A 17,458-nucleotide genomic window follows, 5' to 3' on the forward strand; every position below is an offset into this window, starting at 1 on the left:
TTGTGACGACACTGTGTTTTTACATCAGATGATGTCAGTGAAGAGCATTCAACTGTGTTGGGGACTAGAGGAAAGCTCAAGGTGGCCGGGAAAGTGGAGGGGGGCATTCGGGTGGAGCAGGGCTAAATGGAAAGAAGGGATGAAGAAATAAAAATAAGTGGTGAACAAAGGGGAATAAACGGAGAGGCTGAGAACAGAAATGGCAGCTCAGTGCTGGAGGCACATGCACTATCACCTTGCTAACATTTGATATCAAAGAAAGACAAAGTCCAAATATAAAGTCGGGAGTGTGTAACTGTCACACACACTCCTTTTTACCACCACTGGGGCTTGATCAAGAACGGGGAGAGGTAGCAGATACATTCATGAAGTCTGACTCAGTAGAATTTTTCTAGGCTTTCTCCCCTTTAAAGAGACCATTATCAGCTCCCCTTTAAAAAGATCATTATTAGTTCTTTCTTTATCCTTCTTCTTAGGCTGAGATAGGTGAGAAGGCAGCCATGAAAATAAATGTCCAAATGACCATGATGGGCAGCGCTCTGGAAAGGGACTCATCAGGTAAAAAGTGAATACATCCAGGCTGGGCGCGGTGGCACACGCCTGTAATCCCAGCACTTTGGGAGGCCGAGGCAGGCGAAATCACATGAGGTCAGGAGTTCAAGACCAGCCTGGCCAACACAGTGAAACCCCTTCTCTTTTAAAAATACAAAAAAATTAGCCGGGTATGGTGGCAGGAGCCTGTAGTCCCAGCTACTCGGGAGGCTGAGCCAGGAGAATCACTTGAACCCTGGAGGTGGAGGTTGCAATGAGCCAAGATCGTGCCAGTGCACCCCAGCCCAGGTGACAGAGCGAGACTCTGTCTCAAAAAAAAAAAAAAGAAAGAAAGAAAAGAAATACATCCAGGCTAGGTGCAAGGGCTCACTCCTGTTATCTCAGCACTTTGGGAGGCTGAGGTGAGAGGATTGCTTCAGCCCAAGAGTTCAAGACCAGCCTGGGCAACATCGTGAAACCCTATGTAAAAAAAATACAAAATCACCTAATTGTTAAAAAAAGTTCGCCAGGTGTGTGGTGGTGCATGCCTGTAGTCTCAGCTACTTAAGAGGCTGAGGTGGGAGGATCACTTCCGCCCCAGAGGTCGAGGCTCCAGTGAGCCGGGATCATACCACTGCACTCTAGCCTGGGTGACAGAGTGAAACCCTATCTCAAAAGAAAAGAAGAAAAGAACATAAATACATCCAGAAGTATTATTGCTCTTCCTGGGACATCAGGGCCACCAGTGCTGCCTGTACCTCTTCTGCCTGGGATGGGGGCAGCCGACAGTCCTGAATGAGGGCCACAGCTGCTGCCTCTGTCAGGTTGCTAAAGTCCTGGGATGTTTTGACAGGGAGGTGCCCAGCCAGCTCACAGAGGGCAACGTTGAAAGCCTCACCATCCTTTATCCCAAAGCAGGACTTCCGGGCCCACAGAATTACTCGGACCCCTGTGAGGGCTGAGGAAAGTGATGTCTTTCCTGGTGGAGCTCCCCGGGTCACAAACAAGTTATGTGCAATCTCACGGTCAGCCAGGTAATCAGTGGCCCGACATACCCTGCATATCAAGGACTCCAAGTCCAGCCCTGGCCCACGAGTGTAAAAGAGGAAGCCTGGAGCTGGGAGGCCCTGGAGCAGATGCAAATGGCCTCCAGGGTCCAGGGGCTCGCTTGGCGCCTGCTCCACGGGCAGTCTGTGGGCCAGGTAATAGCCATGTAGGTGGAGGTGGTTCACCGAGGCCAAGCCTCCCAGGCTGTTGAAGCCCACACGGAAGCCTGGATGTAAGCTCAGCAGTACAGCCTCAATCCCCGCCCTCAGTGCACCCGGCAGCAGGCGCTGGGGGAGCCCGCGGGCAGGCTCAGGCACCAGCAGCACGTGGCCCCACTCCAAGGGGCTGACGTTGATCACCACAAGGATGTCCTCTTGCAGGAGAGTCCCAGGGAGATCAGGCTCCCGGTGCAAACGGAAGAGGACTTCTCCGGGCTGGATCTTGTTGAAGTTGAACTGTTCAGGGTCAAATGCCTGCCTCACGCTCTTGATGGTCTGTGGGCGCCTCCTCTGCACACCACGCTCCACATTCAGCTGAGCCACGAAACCCACCGCACCAGGGAGGATTTGTGTCTGTAGCTCCCGTAGGCGGTAGCGAAACAGCCCCAGCTCCACCCGCTGCTTCCAGGCAGAGCAGAGTGCAGCATCAAACGGAGACTGTGGCAGAGCTTCCAGGATGCCAGGTGCATTCCTTGGCCACTGAATCCCTTCTGCCATGAGATCCTTCTGCCCATAAACAAAGTCAGGAATGGCTTGCCGGTCCCAGTCCTCATGGTTTGGAGGTAGCAAATAGGAAGTTTCGTTTGAATCATGTGGAAGAGCCATAGAGCTGACCTAAAATAATCATAAAAGGTGAAAAACACATGATGGTAACCCACTTCTAGACATTTTAATTTTATTTATTTATTTATTTATTTATTTATTTATTTATTTATTTTGAGATGGAATCTCACTCTGTCACCCAGGCTGGAGTGCAGTGGCAGTGATCTCGGTTCACTGTAACCTCCGCTTCCCGGGTTCAAGCGGTTCTCCTGCCTCAGCCTCCTGGGCAGCTGGGGTTACAGGCAGGCACCACCATACCTGGGTAATTTTTGTATTTTTAGTAGAGATGGTGTTTCACCATGTTGGCCATGCTGGTCTTGAACTTCTGACCTCGAGTGATCCCTTCGCCTTGGCCTCCCGAAGTGCTGGGATTATAGGCATGAGCCACCATGCCCAGATATTTGTTTTTTATTTTTTTGAGACAGTGTCTCACTCTGTCCAGGCTAGAGGGCAGTGGCGCGATCTTGGCTCATTGTAACCTCCACCTCCCGGGTTCAAGTGATTCTCGTGCCTCAGCCTCCCGAGGAGCTGGAATTACAGGTACCCGCCACCAGGCCCAGCTAATTTTTGTATTTTTAGTAGAGGCAGGGTTTCACTACACTGGCCAGGCTGGTCTTGAAATCCTGACCTCAGATGACCCTCCCCTCTCGGCCTCCCAAAGTGCTGGCATTACAGGCCTGAGCCACCGCGCCTGGCCTATTTATTTACTTATCACTCTGTCACCCAGGCTGGAGTGCAATGGCGCTATCTTGGCTCACTGCAAACTCTACCTCCCAGGTTCAAGCGATTCTCCAGCCTCAGCCTCCCAAGTAGCTGGGATTACAGGAATCTGCCACCATGGCCAGCTAATTTTGTATTTTTGATAGAAACAGGGTTTCACCATGTTGGTCTGGCTGGTCTTGAACTCCTGACCTCAGGTGATCCACCAGCCTCGGCCTCCCAAAGTGTTGGGATTACAGGCGTAAGCCACCGTGCCCAGCCACGGCCTATTTTATTTTGAAACAGGTTCTCACTCTGTCACCCAGGCAGGAGTGCAGTGGTGCAAACACGTCTCCCTGAAGCCTTGACCTCCCAGCCTCAAGGGATTCTTTTACCTCAGCATTCCAAGTATGTGGAACTACAGGCATGTGCCACCGGGCACTGCCGAGATTGTGCCATTGCACTCCAGCCTGGACGGTAAGAGTAAAACTCTGTCTCAAAAAAAAATATATATATATATAGACAGATAGATAAATATGGTTTGGCTGTGTCTCCACCCAAATCTCACCTTGTGGTTCCTATAATCCCCACTTGTTGTGGGAGGGGCCCAGTGGAAAGTAATTGAATCATGGGGGCGGTCACCTCCATGCTGTTCTCATGATAGTGAGTTCTCATGAGATCTGATGGTTTTACAAGGGGCTTTACCTCCCTCTTTGCTCTGCACGTCTCCTTGCCGCTGCCATGTGAAGAAGGATGCGTTTGCTTCCCCTTCTGTCATGACTGTAAGTTTCCTGAGGCCTGTCCACCCTTGCAGAACTGTGAGTCAATAAAACCTCTTTCCTTTATAAATTACCTAGTCTCGGGTATTTCTTCATAGCAGCGTGAGAACAGACTAATACACACACACACACACAGACACACACACATTTTATGTCTCATATATATAAACTATTTTTTTCTTTCTAAAAATTACATATATTGAGTAAATTTTTAATGGAGAAAAAATAAAGATAAACCATAACCCTTTGTTACAATACCTAAGGAAAAATCATAATTTTTGTTTAGCTTCATTTTCATACATAGACGGATCTTGACTTTTAAACCAATCTTCAACTGTTGTTTATATAGGTTGTAGCTAGTTTCATTCTATTATACACAATGTGGCAATGAACATCCTATACACTCACACACTCATCATTGAACATGTCACGTTTTTATTTTCCTTTAAAATAAAATCCTGATATACCACTGGGTCAGAGTAGGTCCATGGCTCAGGTTTTGGTTTTGTTTTGTTTTATTTTTGGTAGAGACAGGGACTTGCTATGCTGTTCAGGCGGTCTCAAACTCCCATGGCTCAGGTTTTTAATACACACCATCAAACTGCCCTCCAGAAAATCATAGCTGAGTTCCAATGCATGAGAGTGCTCAGGGTTTCAAAGATGACAACTTCTTTTTTTTTTTTTTTTTTTTTTTTGAGGCGGAGTCTCGCTCTGTGGCCCAGGCTGGAGTGCAGTGGCCAGATCTCAGCTCACTGCAAGCTCCGCCTCCCGGATTTATGCCATTCTCCTGCCTCAGCCTCCCGAGTAGCTGGGACTACAGGCGCCCGCCACCTCGCCCAGCTAGTTTTTTGTATTTTTTAGTAGAGACGGGGTTTCACTGTGTTAGCCAGGATGGTCTCGATCTCCTGACCTCGTGATCCGCCCGAAGATGACAACTTCTTTTGTGGGAAAAGCTTTTCCATGTTCCATAGTGATTCCAACTGGTCATGCATAGAAACATTTGGGTGAGGATGGCACCAATGTGTGTGTAAGTACCCAGGGCCAACCCTTCAAGGGGGAAATTAGTGCCTGTCTTCATCTTCCCCTGGCTGCCTGGAGCCCTGGACCCAGCATTGTCAGGGAGAGGGGTCTGCCACTGGCCCAGGTAGGATGTCAAAAGGAGGCATTACCTTAGCAAGGTCACTTCAGTCCAAGTTTGGGTTCCTTCAGCTCTGCTGGTCCAGAAACTTCATGTTAATAAAACAGAAAGGAAACAGAAAACACATAAAAAATTACATATCAAAAGTCAAGCTAAGTTTAATGGGTACTGAGGCTTAGTTTGCAAGATGAAAACATTCTGGAGATTTGCTGCACAACATCGTGAATGTGCTTAATGCTACTATACACTTAGAAATGGTTAAGATGGTAAATTTTTTTTTTTTTTTTTTTAAAGACAGAATCTCACTCTGTCAGCCAGGCTGTAGTGCAGTGGCATGATCTTGGCTCACTGCAACCTCCACCACCTGGGTTCAAGTGATTTTCATGCCTTGGCCTCCTGAGTAGCTGGGACTACAGGTGTGTGCCACCACGCCCAGCTAATTTTTGTATTTTTAGGAAAGACTAGGTTTCACCAGGCTGGTCTCAAACTCCTGACCTCAGGTGATCCACCCACCTCGGCCTCCCAGAGTGCTGGGATTATAGGTGTGAGCCACCGCGCCTGGCCAAAAATGTTTAAAAGTGAAGCTAATCCTTTCAGCTGGAGCTGCAAAGTAAAAGACAAAAAAAAAAAAAAAAAAAAAAAAAAGTGAAGCTAAGCATAATTTTGATGATAAAATGTAGTATCTTATTCTCACCTTACTGCAATGTCTGCCTCCCAGGCTCAAGCAATCTATCCACCTTAGCCTCCCAAGCAGCTGGGACCACAGGCATGACTAATATAGTATCTATTAAAGGAGAATCTTATCTAACAGGTGAAAAAATTTAAAATGAGATAATAAAAATAAAACAAAACCAAAACAAGGAGAAAAAAAAAAGATAATCTTAGACATTTTTTCAAATAAGATATAAAGATGACCAACAAGCACATTTGGGATGTTTAACATCATTAATAAGGAAAGGCAAATCAAAATCACAATGAGGGGCTGGGTGCGGTGGCTTACACCTGTAATCCCTAGACCAGCACTTTGGGAGGCTGACGTGGGTGAATCACGAGGTCAAGATATCGAGACCATCCTGGCCAACATGGTGAAACCCTGTCTCTACTAAAAATACAAAAATCAGCTGGGCGTGATGGGTGCACACCTGTAGTCCCAGCTACTTGGCAGGCTGAGGCAGGAGAATCACTTGAACCTGGGAGGTAGAGGTTGTGGTGAACTGAGATTGTGCCACTGCATTCCAGCCTGGTGACAGAGTGAGACTCCATCTCAAAAAAAACAAAAAAGGAAAAAAAGAAAATTACAATGAAGTCCGGGCACGGTGGCTCACGCCTGTAATCCCAGCACTTTGGGAGGCCAAGGTGGGGGATCACGAGGTCAGGAGTTCAAGACCAGCCTGGCCAATGTGGTGAAACCTCGTCTCTACTAAAAATACAAAAAAATTAACCAGGTGTGGTAGTGGGCGCCTGTAATCTCAGCTACTCATGAGGCTGAGGCAGGAGAATCGCTTGAACCCAAGAGGCGGAAGTTGCAGTGAGCTGAGATCGCACCACTGCACTCCAGCCTAGTGACACAGTGAGACTCTGTCTCAAAAAAATAAATAAAATAAAAAATAGAAGTATATCAGCAGTTCGGTTTTATCACTGTACCAAGAGTTGATCAGGTACAGGACGGACAATATGCTAACCAGATTCACCAAGGACTACCAGATGATTCAGACTGTGCATTTAATAATTTACCATGAGAGGCCGGGCGCAGTGGCTCATGCCTGTAATCCCAGCACTTTGGGAGGCTGAGGGAGGCGGATCGCGAGATCAGGAGATCGAGACCATCCTGGCCAACATGGTGAAACCCCAGCTCTATTAAAAAAAATACAAAAATTAGCTGGGTGGTGCACTTCTGTAATCCCAGCTACTCGGGGGGCTGAGGCAGGAGAATTGCTTGAACCCGGGAGGCGGAGGTTGCAGTGAGCCGAGATCATACCACTGCACTCCAGCCTGGTGAGAGTGAGACTCTATCTGAAAAATAATAATAATTTACAATGAGAAATGTGCCAAATGGCACAAAAGGTTCTTGCTGGCTGGTCAGTGTACAAAATGAATCAGGAAGCAAAATGAAAACCAGAAGGTTGTTCCATGAAGGATTCAGAGTCAAGTGAAGTGGCTGAGAGATCTAGATCATAGCTAGTCACCAGGCACAAAACTGACTCTCATGTCTTCACTATAAAGAGATACTTATGGCCGGGCACAGTGGCTCACGCCTGTAATCCCAGCACTCTGGGAGGCCAAGACAGGCGGATCACCTGAGGTTGGGAGTTTGAGACCAGCCTGACGAACATGGAGAAACCCCATCTCTACTAAAAATACAAAAGTAGCCAGGTGTGGTGGCGCATGCCTGTAATCCCAGCTATTCAGAAGGCTGAGGCAGGAGAATTTCTTGAACCTGGGAGGCAGAGGTTGCGGTGAGCCAAGATCATGCCATTGCACTCCAGCCTGGGCAACAAGAGTGAAACTCTGTCTCAAAAAAAGAGAGAGAGAGAGAGAGAGAGAGAGAGAGAGAGAGATACTTACTACCATGCAGTCCAGGTATTCGCCTTGGCTTGTAAGAGGCAAACAAGGTCTATTTAGTACAGGAGACGTAATGACAGCTTCCTGCTTTTTGCCTAAGCTTTTACTAACAGAAGACTAACTCTTTCTTGGACAGAAAGAGTCTGCTATTAAGAGAAAAATGATCAGCTTGGGATGAGTCTATACCCTAGGTTTTTTTTTTTTTTTTGAGTCTCACCCTGTTGCCCAGGCTGGACTGCAGTGGCACAATCTCTACTCACTGCAGCCTCCAGCTCCCAGGTTCAACCACGCCTGGTTAATTTTTGTATTTTTAGTAGAGACGGGGTATTGCCATGTTGGCCATGCTGGTCTTGAACTCCTGGCCTCAAGTGATCAGCCTGTTTCAGCCTCCCAAAGTGCTGAGATTACAGGCATGAGCCACCACGCCTGGCCTTGAATATTTCTACAGTGACGGAATGTACATATTAATACAGTGGGTCTTATTAAACACATGCTGCCAAGGAGAAGCAATGGGTATTCTTCAAGTGTAAAGTAGATTCCTAGGCAGTCTAGGGAGTCAGGAAAGGCTTCCCTGAGGATAAGATGGAAGAGGGACTGAGGGCCCAACGTGGCTGAAACACAGAGAGCCAATAGGAGCAAGTCCAGTTACAGAGGGCCAGGATTTGGGTTTTTAACCATTTAATGATTATAAACTGAGATTAACATGCTCAGATTTAGACTTTACAAAGATCAGCAAGTATAATGGACTGGAAGGATCAAGAATTAATCCCAGCCTGACCAACAACCTCCACTTCCTCCTCCCAGCAGTTTGGAATCCTTACCTTTTGCAGTAGTATACGTTCATTCATTTATTATGCATTCGATAATATTTACTGAAAGCCTACTATGTGCCAAACTTGTTCTAGAGGTTAAGAGGGGACAAGAGCAAACGGGTCAGCAGCCTAGGGGTGAGATGGGGTCAAAAGGACAGCAGGTCAGCTGGAATGAAGACAAGAGCAGTGGAGCGCCTTTAAAGGTGCCTTGGACTGGACCGATCACCTTCTAAATGCCTGAGCCCGGAAAAATCACTAAAACCCTTTGGACTTACGTATTTCCTCCATCTTTGTAAAATGGGAACCTACCTTGCAAGGGATGTTGCAACAATGGAAGAAAACTATGCACAGTGCTTCACATCCAGTGTGTCCTCAGTAAATAGCCTAAGAATGAAGCAAGGTTATGGTTACTTCTGGAAGAGGTGGCTTGGGGGCTGCGACAGGTGCAGCGATTGCCTGATGATAACATCTAGAAAAGCCCTTGCTGGGCAGAGGGGCAGCCGACGACCTCGGCCACTCAGCGAGTCTCCAGGTTTCCCGGAAACGCTAGCTCCAGTGACTTCTCAGACGCTCCTACGGGACCGCACCCAGGGCTGCCGCCGCCACCACCTACTGCAGCCGAAGCGGATGGACCTCGCGACTTTCCCTGCAGCCGGTGCCGGGGCCACAGCGAGGTCACGACTCCCGTGACGCATACGCAGCCAGCACGCACGCGCGCGGCGTGGCCCGCCCCCGCCCACCCCGGAGGCGGGGCCGTGAGTCCTGGGCTCCGCCCCGGAGCGTCGGGCCCCTCCCCGGGCCCCGCCTCCCGCTCGCCAGGGACCTGTCGGAACCGGCGGCTCGCCTGCCAAACCCGGCTGGGAACGCCTGGGCGCTTTTAGGACGGGGCGGGCCCGGGGGTGGTGGCCCCAGGAGCGGTTGCCGCGGGGACCGGGCAGTGACGCGGCCCAAGGGCGGAAGTGAGAAAGTTGTCTGCGTCTCGAGGCGAGTTGGCGGAGCTGTGCGCGCGGCGGGGAGATGGGGGGCTCGGGCAGTCGCCTGTCCAAGGAGCTGCTGGCCGAGTACCAGGTGCGCGGGACGCCTGGCCCTAGGGAGCTCGTGTGCGGGCCTGTTCCCCGGAGCCGGGTCCGGAGCGGGCTGCGGGGCGGCCGCGGCCTCCCAGCGGTCCGCTAATGCCAGCTCTCGCTTTGCCTTCCAGGACTTGACGTTCCTGACGAAGCAGGAGATCCTCCTGTAAGTGCTGCCTTGAACCCCGCCTCCGACCCCGGGATCCTCTAGAGACAGCTTCGGGGGCGCCGTCCCGAGGGAGGGGCGGGGGCTTGGCCTGAGGTCTGCAGAGGACCGGGAACTGGAGGCCAGGAGACCCAGCCCGGGCTGCGCCCTTCTCCCGGCACGCCCTCCCCGCCCTCGCCTGAGGCCCCAGCGTGGCACCGCGGAGCCACCTCACAGCCTCCAGGAAAAGTTAGGCTCTCTGACCCTGAGCTCCACTAGCTTCAGCACTGCCGAACTTCCTGCCCCAGTCCGGCAGGGGCCGATCTTGCCCGGTGGCTAAACCACAGAAGCCTTGGGGAGCCTGGCTCTTTCTCCCAACTTTACCTGAATAATACAGTAACCATTATCGCTTTCTGAGCACTCACCATGTGCCAGGGACTGTGCTACATTGTTGCCTGCATTACCTAATTTAATCTTTAGGAGAGAGGTATTGGACAATGAAACAGGTTCAGAAAGGTTTGATAACTGCTTAAGACAACACTCTGAGTAAATGGATTTGAACTTGGGCTGGAAGCCCTTTTGCCAGATTTTATGCAGGCCAGGGCACTTTGAGTGAGGAGGTGCCTGGGCTTCCTGCGGCAAAGATAATCTCATGGGAAGGAGGCAGAGGCCGAGGAGGAGGACAGTTCAGGGTGGCTGCTAAAAAGGAGGCTTTGAGGGCAAGAGATCCCTGGAGTGATGGTGAGAATGAGATTTTTGGTTTTGCTCTTTTCTCCGTTTTTGTTTTTTTTTTCTCTCTCTCTTTTTTGAGACAGAGTCTCGCTCTGTCATCCAGGCTGGAGTGCTGGGGCACGATCTCGGCTCACTGCAGCCTCTGCCTCTTTGTTCAAGTGATTCTCCTGCCTCAGCCTCCTGAGTAGCTGGGATTACAGGCAACGGCCACCATGCCCAGCTAATTTTTGTATTTTTAGTAGAGAAGGGGTTTCACCATGTTGCTCAGACTGGTCTCAGACTCCTGACCTCAAATGCTCCACCCGCCTTGGACTCCCAAAGTGCTGGGGTTACAGGTGTGAGCCACCGTGCCTGGCCAGTTCTTTAGGGCCAACTTCTGGCCTTTTCCCCAACTCTTCATCCCTCAGGGATCTCTAGAATCAGTGCCCAGCACATAGTAGATGCTCAGTAAATACTCATCGCAAGAAAAGACTCCTAGGCTGTACTGCCTTGTGACATGTCCTTTTGCTTACTGTTGCCTGATGACTCGGAAGTTCTGCGCATGTGGTTTTAGCTGCTCACCTGGTTGATAATGAGCAGCAGGCAAGGAGTGGGAATGAACACACAGGGAAACCAATCGCTGAGAACACCGACAGTTCCCCTCTCTCTACCAGAGCCCACAGGCGGTTTTGTGAGCTGCTTCCCCAGGAGCAGCGGAGCGTGGAGGAGTCACTTCTGGCACAAGTGCCCTTCGAGCAGATTCTCAGCCTTCCAGAGCTCAAGGTGCAAGCGCTTCCCCCTTTGACACCTCTCCCACCACTCCCTCCCTGCTAGACCCCCCTGACTCCATCTGCCACTAGCTTTGAGATCATGGGGTCACTGGACCCCATTCTGGTCATTTTTCTGCTTAGTTCTAATTTTCTGGGGACAAGGACTTGACCAAAATCACCTGGCAGAATTATCTAGAATGGTGCTTTTCAAATGGGGATTCTAGAACATAATCTTGGAAGTTCAGAGAAGTTTTATCCCTTAAAAGGAGTTGAGTTACCTCATTAAAGTTTGAGGAACCCTGTTCTAGAGGCTGATTGCCACTCCGTGGGGCTGCTGCAAAATATCTGTGCAAAGGGCCTGGCCCAGTGCCTGTAACACAATAGTTGTTCAATTAAATATTTGTGTTTTAAAATAACCAGCCCATCTCGTTCCCTTTGTTTAGGATGACTTCTTCCCTCTCTGCCCACACTTATGTTGTATGTGACCTGCCTTTGGGTTAAACACTTGACTCCCAGGAAGCCATATCAGTCCTTTCCCTAACTGGGTCAGTTTGCTTTCCTGTGCCCCCACTGCCCTTCATGTTGGCCCCAAAGCACTGATCGTTCATGCCCATGAGCCTGAGCTCACTGGTGCCGGTCCTGTGACCTGCTCTCTCAAGTTTCTGGTAGGGTTTAATGAGTGTGTGACCTGGGCCACATCCTGTGGCATTTGTTCTCCTAGGCCAACCCCTTCAAGGAGCGAATCTGCAGGGTCTTCTCCACCTCCCCAACCAGAGACAGCCTTAGCTTTGAGGACTTCCTGGACCTCCTCAGTGTGTTCAGTGACACAGCCACGCCGGACATCAAGTCCCATTATGCCTTCCGCATCTTCGGTGAGAACCAGGAGCAGCCCGGCAGGACACCACCCCTTCCCACATGGGCTTTGTGGTGGCCCTGCTTGGGAAATGGCGTGCTTGTGGAACCTCAGAGCCCCTCCCAACCGTGTCTTTTGGCTTCCTGTGTCTGTTCTCTAGACTTTGATGATGATGGAACCTTGAACAGAGAAGACCTGAGCCGGCTGGTGAACTGCCTCACAGGAGAGGGCGAGGACACACGGCTTAGTGCATCTGAGATGAAGCAGCTCATCGACAACGTGAGCAGCTGAACAGGCCCTGCCCCAGCTGGGCCTGGGAGTGGGAGGGAGGGGTTGGGGCTCTGGCCTGAAACTCTCCCTTTCCCAGATCCTGGAGGAGTCTGACATTGACAGGGATGGAACCATCAACCTCTCTGAGTTCCAGCACGTCATCTCCCGTTCTCCAGACTTTGCCAGGTATGACAGTGGTGCCCCTGCATTCTGGGTACCTGCAGGTCCCAATTTGCTGCCTCTGGGCCTAGGACATTGCTACAGGAGGTGGTGCCAGGGTGAGAGAAAGCCCCAGTCCACACACACAGGGCCGGCTAAGCTGGCAGTCTCTCCCCGGGCAGGGGCAGCCCTCCTTGTCAAGGCCTCTCCCCTTCCCACTGCCATTGTCATTGCTCTGTTTGTACTAATTAGTAATAAAGGTTTAGAAGCTCTGACCCTTTGTGGGGGTTCGGAAAGCTCCCTCTGGATGTCTCAGGGAGTTCTTCCAGAGTGGGCTGACACACGGGACACAGTTCGTTCCAAAGAAGGGTCTAAAGGGAGAAGGGGGGTCAAGTTTGGGTTTAGTCCCTACCCTCCTCTTCCAGCAGAAAACCCACCCCTTTTCCCTTGTTCAGCTCCTTTAAGATTGTCCTGTGACAGCAGCCCCAGCGTGTGTCCTGGCACCCTGTCCAAGAACCTTTCTACTGCTGAGCTGTGGCCAAGATCAAGCCTGTGTTGCCAGCGTAGACCACGCTGGCCCAGCCTGGAGCTGGCACTGTGCAGCCTCACCCCAGGCAGGGGTAGCCCTCCTTGTCAGGGCCTCTCCTCACTACCATTGTCATTGCTCCGTTTGTGTTTGTACTAATCAGTAATAAAGGTTTAGAAGTTTGACCCTGTGTGTGATATGAGATACATGGTGTGAGGAAGGACTGGACTTCTCTTCTAGGAGCCTTCGATCATCCTAGGAATAAGCAGCATATCGAGCAGGGGCCAGTGGGAAGTCAAGCCACACCCGTGCTGGCTGTCCCCGTGGGAGGGTGTGAGGATGAAGGGGCAGCAGGAGGGGTGGTGCTCTCCTGTATCCTGATTGGGGTGGTGGTTAGATGAGTCTCTGCAGGTGTCAAGATGTAAAGAACCGTACATCAATAAAGTCTATTTTACTACACGATTTGAAAAATTAAAAACTTTAACAAAGGGCCCCCATCCCATCCCATCCCAACCCTTGTGTCCCTACCCTTGCTAAACTGAATTGGGGATGCAGAATAAAGGGGTTGAGGTAAATGCAATGAACCCCCTGCCTCTGCCTATCAGTGGCTTAAGTTCCCCACCTCAGAGCCGCCCCACAGGGAGATGTTGCTGGCCAGGTTAGGCTGACTCTGGCTCACTAGACCCTGCACAGAGAAGGTTCAGAACCCCTCAGAACTCAGAGAACTAGACCAACCTCCAAAAGCAACTATCCTTGAAGAGGAAGAGCCAGGATTAAACAATAATTCTTCAGACGTTATTAAAAAATGACATAAAGTGCATCTTATTAAAAAACATATAAAAACCACATAAATTCAGGGCCCCTGTGCTGGGCAGTGTTGATATCCCTTAAGAGTGGAGGAAGGTGAGGGATGGAGGGTGAATTGGGGACTGGGGAGAGGACCAGGGCACAGTTAGTTCCTTGTGTTTGAGTTCAAAAATGGAGAGGGTGGATGTGGTGGGAAGGGACACACGGGTTCTCACGCTAAGATGGAGGAAGGCAGGCAACAGTCTCTTCCTTGAATTCTGAGGGAAAGGCGTACATTGTCACTAAGCCTCTCCTGAGCTCACGCTGTCCTCTCATGTGGCCACAGCCTGATACAGGCTGGAAAGGTCCAGGAGTTGGGTCTGAGCCCAGGACCTGGTGAGGGCCGCAGTGCCAACCTAGCCCTCTGGTCCCTGAGGTGGTAGGATGATGGCAGCAACAACTACATCCTCGGCCGGCTGGCGAGGCAGAACGCACGGAGCCCAAGCTGGTTCTGAATCTGCAGTGAGACAGGGCAGCCAGTGGCAGCAGGATAAGGCGGAAGGTGAAGAGGCCAGTTGGTGAGGGTTTCCAACTCTGTCTCAACCACTTTGGACGCATCCCCAGCACCCCTGGGAACTGGAGCGGCCATGTGCGCATGCTGTCTCTTTCCTCTCTAGTTTCACATTTTGAATTGTTTTTTAAACAAAGGGCTCAGTTTACATAAGGAGCACTGTTTCACCAACCTAGGCAGGCCCCCATATTTGACCAGGACCTCTGGGGCCATGGCTGTTTGGGTGTCTGGGTAGTAGGAGCCTCGCTACTTGACTGGAGAGCAGCAGGCCCGCTGGCTCCAAGGCTCCCAAGGGCTGGGCACCACGGTTGTGTTCCGCGAACAGCAGAGTGGAGGAGAGGTCCAGTTGACCCTCTCCGAGCATTCACAGCCCCTGAAGCCAGGGCAGCGTCCTCTAGAAGTCGGCTCTCACACCACAGAGTCACGGATCTCTGAGCCAAGGCGGACTCGGGGCCGGGGGCACACCGGGGATACCTCCACGAAGCTGTCTTGGATGCTGAGTGGCCTCTTCTCTGACTCGGTGAAGACTCGGGCCCCCGGGGGGCTGTCTGACAGGGCCTGGTACCCTCGGTGATCAAGTGGGGTGCTAGGGGGGCCTAGGCCGTTGAGTGGGCGGGTCTCAGGGGGCAGCACCACAGGGCAGGTCTTAGGGTGCACGCTGGCACATTCCCCTTGCTTCAGGAAGACTTTCATGCTGTTCCGGTGCCGGTAGAGCAAGAATAAAACTGGGAACAGCACGGCTAGCACAAAGAGTGTGCACATCACCAGGAACTCCTTCCAGTAGGACTTGTCTGCACCCCAGCTGGCCTGGCCACCAGCTGGTGCACTCACACGCGATGTGCTGATGATGACGGGTACACTGCCACCCTGATCTGTTTGGTCTGCCACCCCGTCCTCTACCACCTCTGGGCAGTAGCTGGCTACCAGCTGCTGGAAGCCCTCCTCTAGCGACCAGCACTGGAACTCCCCCAGCTGTTGGGTGCCCACCAGCAGCAGGTCCCCAGTGGGTAGCACATGGCAGGAAGCCGAGGCATTGATAGGGGCTCCGTTGTGCAGCCAGAGTCGAGTCGCCAGGTTGGAGAGGAGTGGGCAGGCCAAAGTGTTCACTGTGTTGGGCTGGAATTGGACTTGCTCACATGGCTTCTCACCTGCAGGCAGAAAAGGCATGGGGTAGGGAGGTGCCAGTGTCCACAGTAGCTCCAAGCTCCCCTGCCTCCCTCTGGGCTATGCCCCTGGTGCCATGATGGGCAACTCTGGGGACCCCAGGACTAAGTCTTCCTGGGGACCTGCTTACAGGGGTAGAGGGCAAGGATGTGAGGAAAGGCATTTACAACATCTGTGCCTGGGGGAGCCTTCCAAGAAGACTTGTCCCCACCTCTCTCCTCTACCTTTTGAGGGGACACCTCACCTGTTGGTTCAAAAGACAGGGACACAACCGAAGAGACGCTGCAAAGGTCCTTGGCATTGGCTCCCTCGATGTCCTGGATCCATGGCCTGAGGACCAGAGAGAATTCTGGGATTGGCCAGGAAGTCTGCTAAGCCCGCATTCCCTCACCCCTCACTGCAGACTTGGGCCTGGGTAAGGGCCTTTCCTGAGCTGATTCCCCACCCACAGGAGTCAGCATCTCCTCTGTCTACACATTATTTCAAGTCAAAGCTAAGATAACACTTCCCTTAATTACATAAACAGTATGTAGGCCGGGCGCGGTGGCTCACGCCTGTAATCCCAGCACTTTGGGAGGCCGAGGCGGGCGGATCACAAGGTCAGGAGATCGAGACCATGGTGAAACCCCGTCTCTACTAAAAAATAGAAAAAAATTAGCCAGGCGCAGTGGCGGGCGCCTGTAGTCCCAGCTACTCGGGAGGCTGAGGTAGGAGAATGGCGTGAACTCGGGAGGCGGAGCTTGCAGTGAGCCGAGATTGCGCCACTGCACTCCAGCCTGGGCGACAGAGCGAGACTCCGTCTCAAAAATAAATAAATAAAATAAAAACAGTATGTAACCTCAGTGGCTGGGAACGGTGGCTCACACCTGTAATCCCAGCACCTTGGGAGGCCAAGACTGGTAGATCGTTTGAGCCCAGGAATTCAAGACAACCTGGGCAACATGGCGAGACCCCATCTCTACAAAAAACAGAAAAATTAGCCAGGCATGGTGACGCACGCCTGTGGTTCCACCTACTTGGGAGGCTGAGGTTGGAGGATCGCTTGAGCCCAGGAAGTCAAGGCTGCAGTGAGCTGTAATCATACCACTACACTCCAGCCTGGGCAACACAGAGAGACCCTGTCTCAAAAAATAATAATAAAAAATAGTATGTACCCTCAGAAAAATATTGGAAGGACAGCTGGGATCTGTATGTATAAATCTCTCTCTTTTTTTCTTTTTTTTAATTAAAAATTTTTTTGATGTGTTCTCATCTTTTTTTAAAAACAATGCACATGCATTTATCTGTGTAATAAAAAATAAAGGACAGTAATTCTGGATACACTCAGGAGACAGATAACTCAACCAGGCATGAAAGATGAAAACACTACAAAAATCACAGCATCTACCAGCCAGTGATCATGACAATTAACATTCTGGGGTGTCCCTCCTGGCATACGCACCAAAACTCACTTGGTTTTTGTAAAAACTGACACCAGGTGTATCCATATGTGAAGCAAGAACACTACAAACAGGAGAGTTCCCAATGTTATATAAAATATATGAATGTTTGGCCAGACACGGTGGCTCATGGCTGTAATCCTGGCACTTTGGGAGCCCAAGGTGGGTGGATCATTTGAGGTCAGGAGCTCGAGACCAGCCTGGCCAACATGATGAAACCCTGCCTCCACTAAAAACACAAAAATTAGCCAGGTGTAGTGGCAGGCGCCTGTAATCCCAGCTACTTGGGAGGCTGAGGCTGGAGAATCACTTGAACCCAGCGGCAGAGGATGCAGTGAACTGAGATTGCGACACTGCACTCCAGTTTGGGCAACAGAGCAAGACTCTGTCTCAAAAAAAAAAAAAAGAAATGAAATGAAGTAAAATAAAATAAAATAAAACAAAATAAAAGGATTTTTGTTTTCTATACACACATGTAGTAAAATCTGAGAGGATAATATATCAAAATCTCCCTGTGATTCTCTCTAGGTGGTGGGATAAGAGGTAGTTTTTGTTTGTGTTCATCCCTATTTTCTAAATGAACATTTTATAACCCAAATAGGTTATTC

General features: G+C 50.7%; 3 protein-coding genes and 1 pseudogene across 6 annotated transcripts in view; 1 reads left to right on the plus strand and 3 right to left on the minus strand.

Moving 5' to 3' along the window:
• GDPGP1 (GDP-D-glucose phosphorylase 1) lies at positions 1-9,086 on the minus strand. Of its 2 annotated transcripts, XM_073013008.1 has the most exons (4): positions 8,699-9,086; positions 6,750-6,869; positions 5,047-5,103; positions 1-2,411 (listed from the first exon to the last, which is right to left on the minus strand). In XM_073013008.1, exon 4 carries the CDS (start codon positions 2,400-2,402, stop codon positions 1,245-1,247), a length of 1,158 nt encoding a protein of 385 aa, XP_072869109.1. In that variant the 5' UTR covers positions 2,403-2,411; positions 5,047-5,103; positions 6,750-6,869; positions 8,699-9,086; the 3' UTR covers positions 1-1,244. The 2 variants fall into 2 exon arrangements, with proteins under 2 accessions (XP_072869109.1, XP_007988598.3); XM_007990407.3 differs by lacking the exon at positions 6,750-6,869.
• Positions 9,087-9,185: 99 nt separating this feature from the next.
• On the plus strand, positions 9,186-13,075 carry CIB1 (calcium and integrin binding 1). Its single transcript, XM_007990400.3, has 7 exons — positions 9,186-9,457; positions 9,588-9,622; positions 10,987-11,095; positions 11,804-11,954; positions 12,096-12,214; positions 12,303-12,391; positions 12,820-13,075. Exons 1-7 carry the CDS (start codon positions 9,407-9,409, stop codon positions 12,839-12,841), a joined length of 576 nt encoding a protein of 191 aa, XP_007988591.1. The 5' UTR covers positions 9,186-9,406; the 3' UTR covers positions 12,842-13,075.
• A 610-nt stretch (positions 13,076-13,685) lies between these two features.
• LOC103231166 (uncharacterized) lies at positions 13,686-14,460 on the minus strand (annotated as a pseudogene).
• The window catches only part of SEMA4B (semaphorin 4B), a 44,051-nt gene continuing 40,278 nt past the window's right edge, over positions 13,686-17,458 (minus strand). For 2 of the 3 annotated variants that reach the window (XM_073013012.1, XM_073013011.1), the window contains exons 14-15: positions 15,651-15,741; positions 13,686-15,390 (exon numbers count right to left, since the gene is read on the minus strand). In XM_073013012.1, coding sequence (XP_072869113.1) covers positions 14,656-15,390; positions 15,651-15,741 — 826 coding nt within the window. In that variant the 3' untranslated portion in view covers positions 13,686-14,655. Of the gene's footprint in view, positions 15,396-15,650; positions 15,742-17,458 lie in introns of all 3 variants that reach the window. The other variant, XM_073013010.1, reaches the window with a different exon arrangement.

The sequence above is a fragment of the Chlorocebus sabaeus genome, chromosome 29 (assembly GCF_047675955.1).
Source record: "Chlorocebus sabaeus isolate Y175 chromosome 29, mChlSab1.0.hap1, whole genome shotgun sequence".
Classification (NCBI taxonomy): Eukaryota; Metazoa; Chordata; class Mammalia; order Primates; family Cercopithecidae; genus Chlorocebus; species Chlorocebus sabaeus.

Coding starts and splice junctions, on each gene's coding strand:
- GDPGP1 (XM_007990407.3), bottom strand. CDS start 2,402: ATGGCTCTTCCACATGATTCAAACGAAACTTCCTATTTGCTACCTCCA.
- CIB1 (XM_007990400.3), top strand. CDS start 9,407: ATGGGGGGCTCGGGCAGTCGCCTGTCCAAGGAGCTGCTGGCCGAGTAC. Junction 12,215..12,302: donor TGAAGCAGCTCATCGACAAC/GTGAGCAGCTGA, acceptor TCCCTTTCCCAG/ATCCTGGAGGAGTCTGACAT. Junction 12,392..12,819: donor CGTTCTCCAGACTTTGCCAG/GTATGACAGTGG, acceptor TCCCTTGTTCAG/CTCCTTTAAGATTGTCCTGT.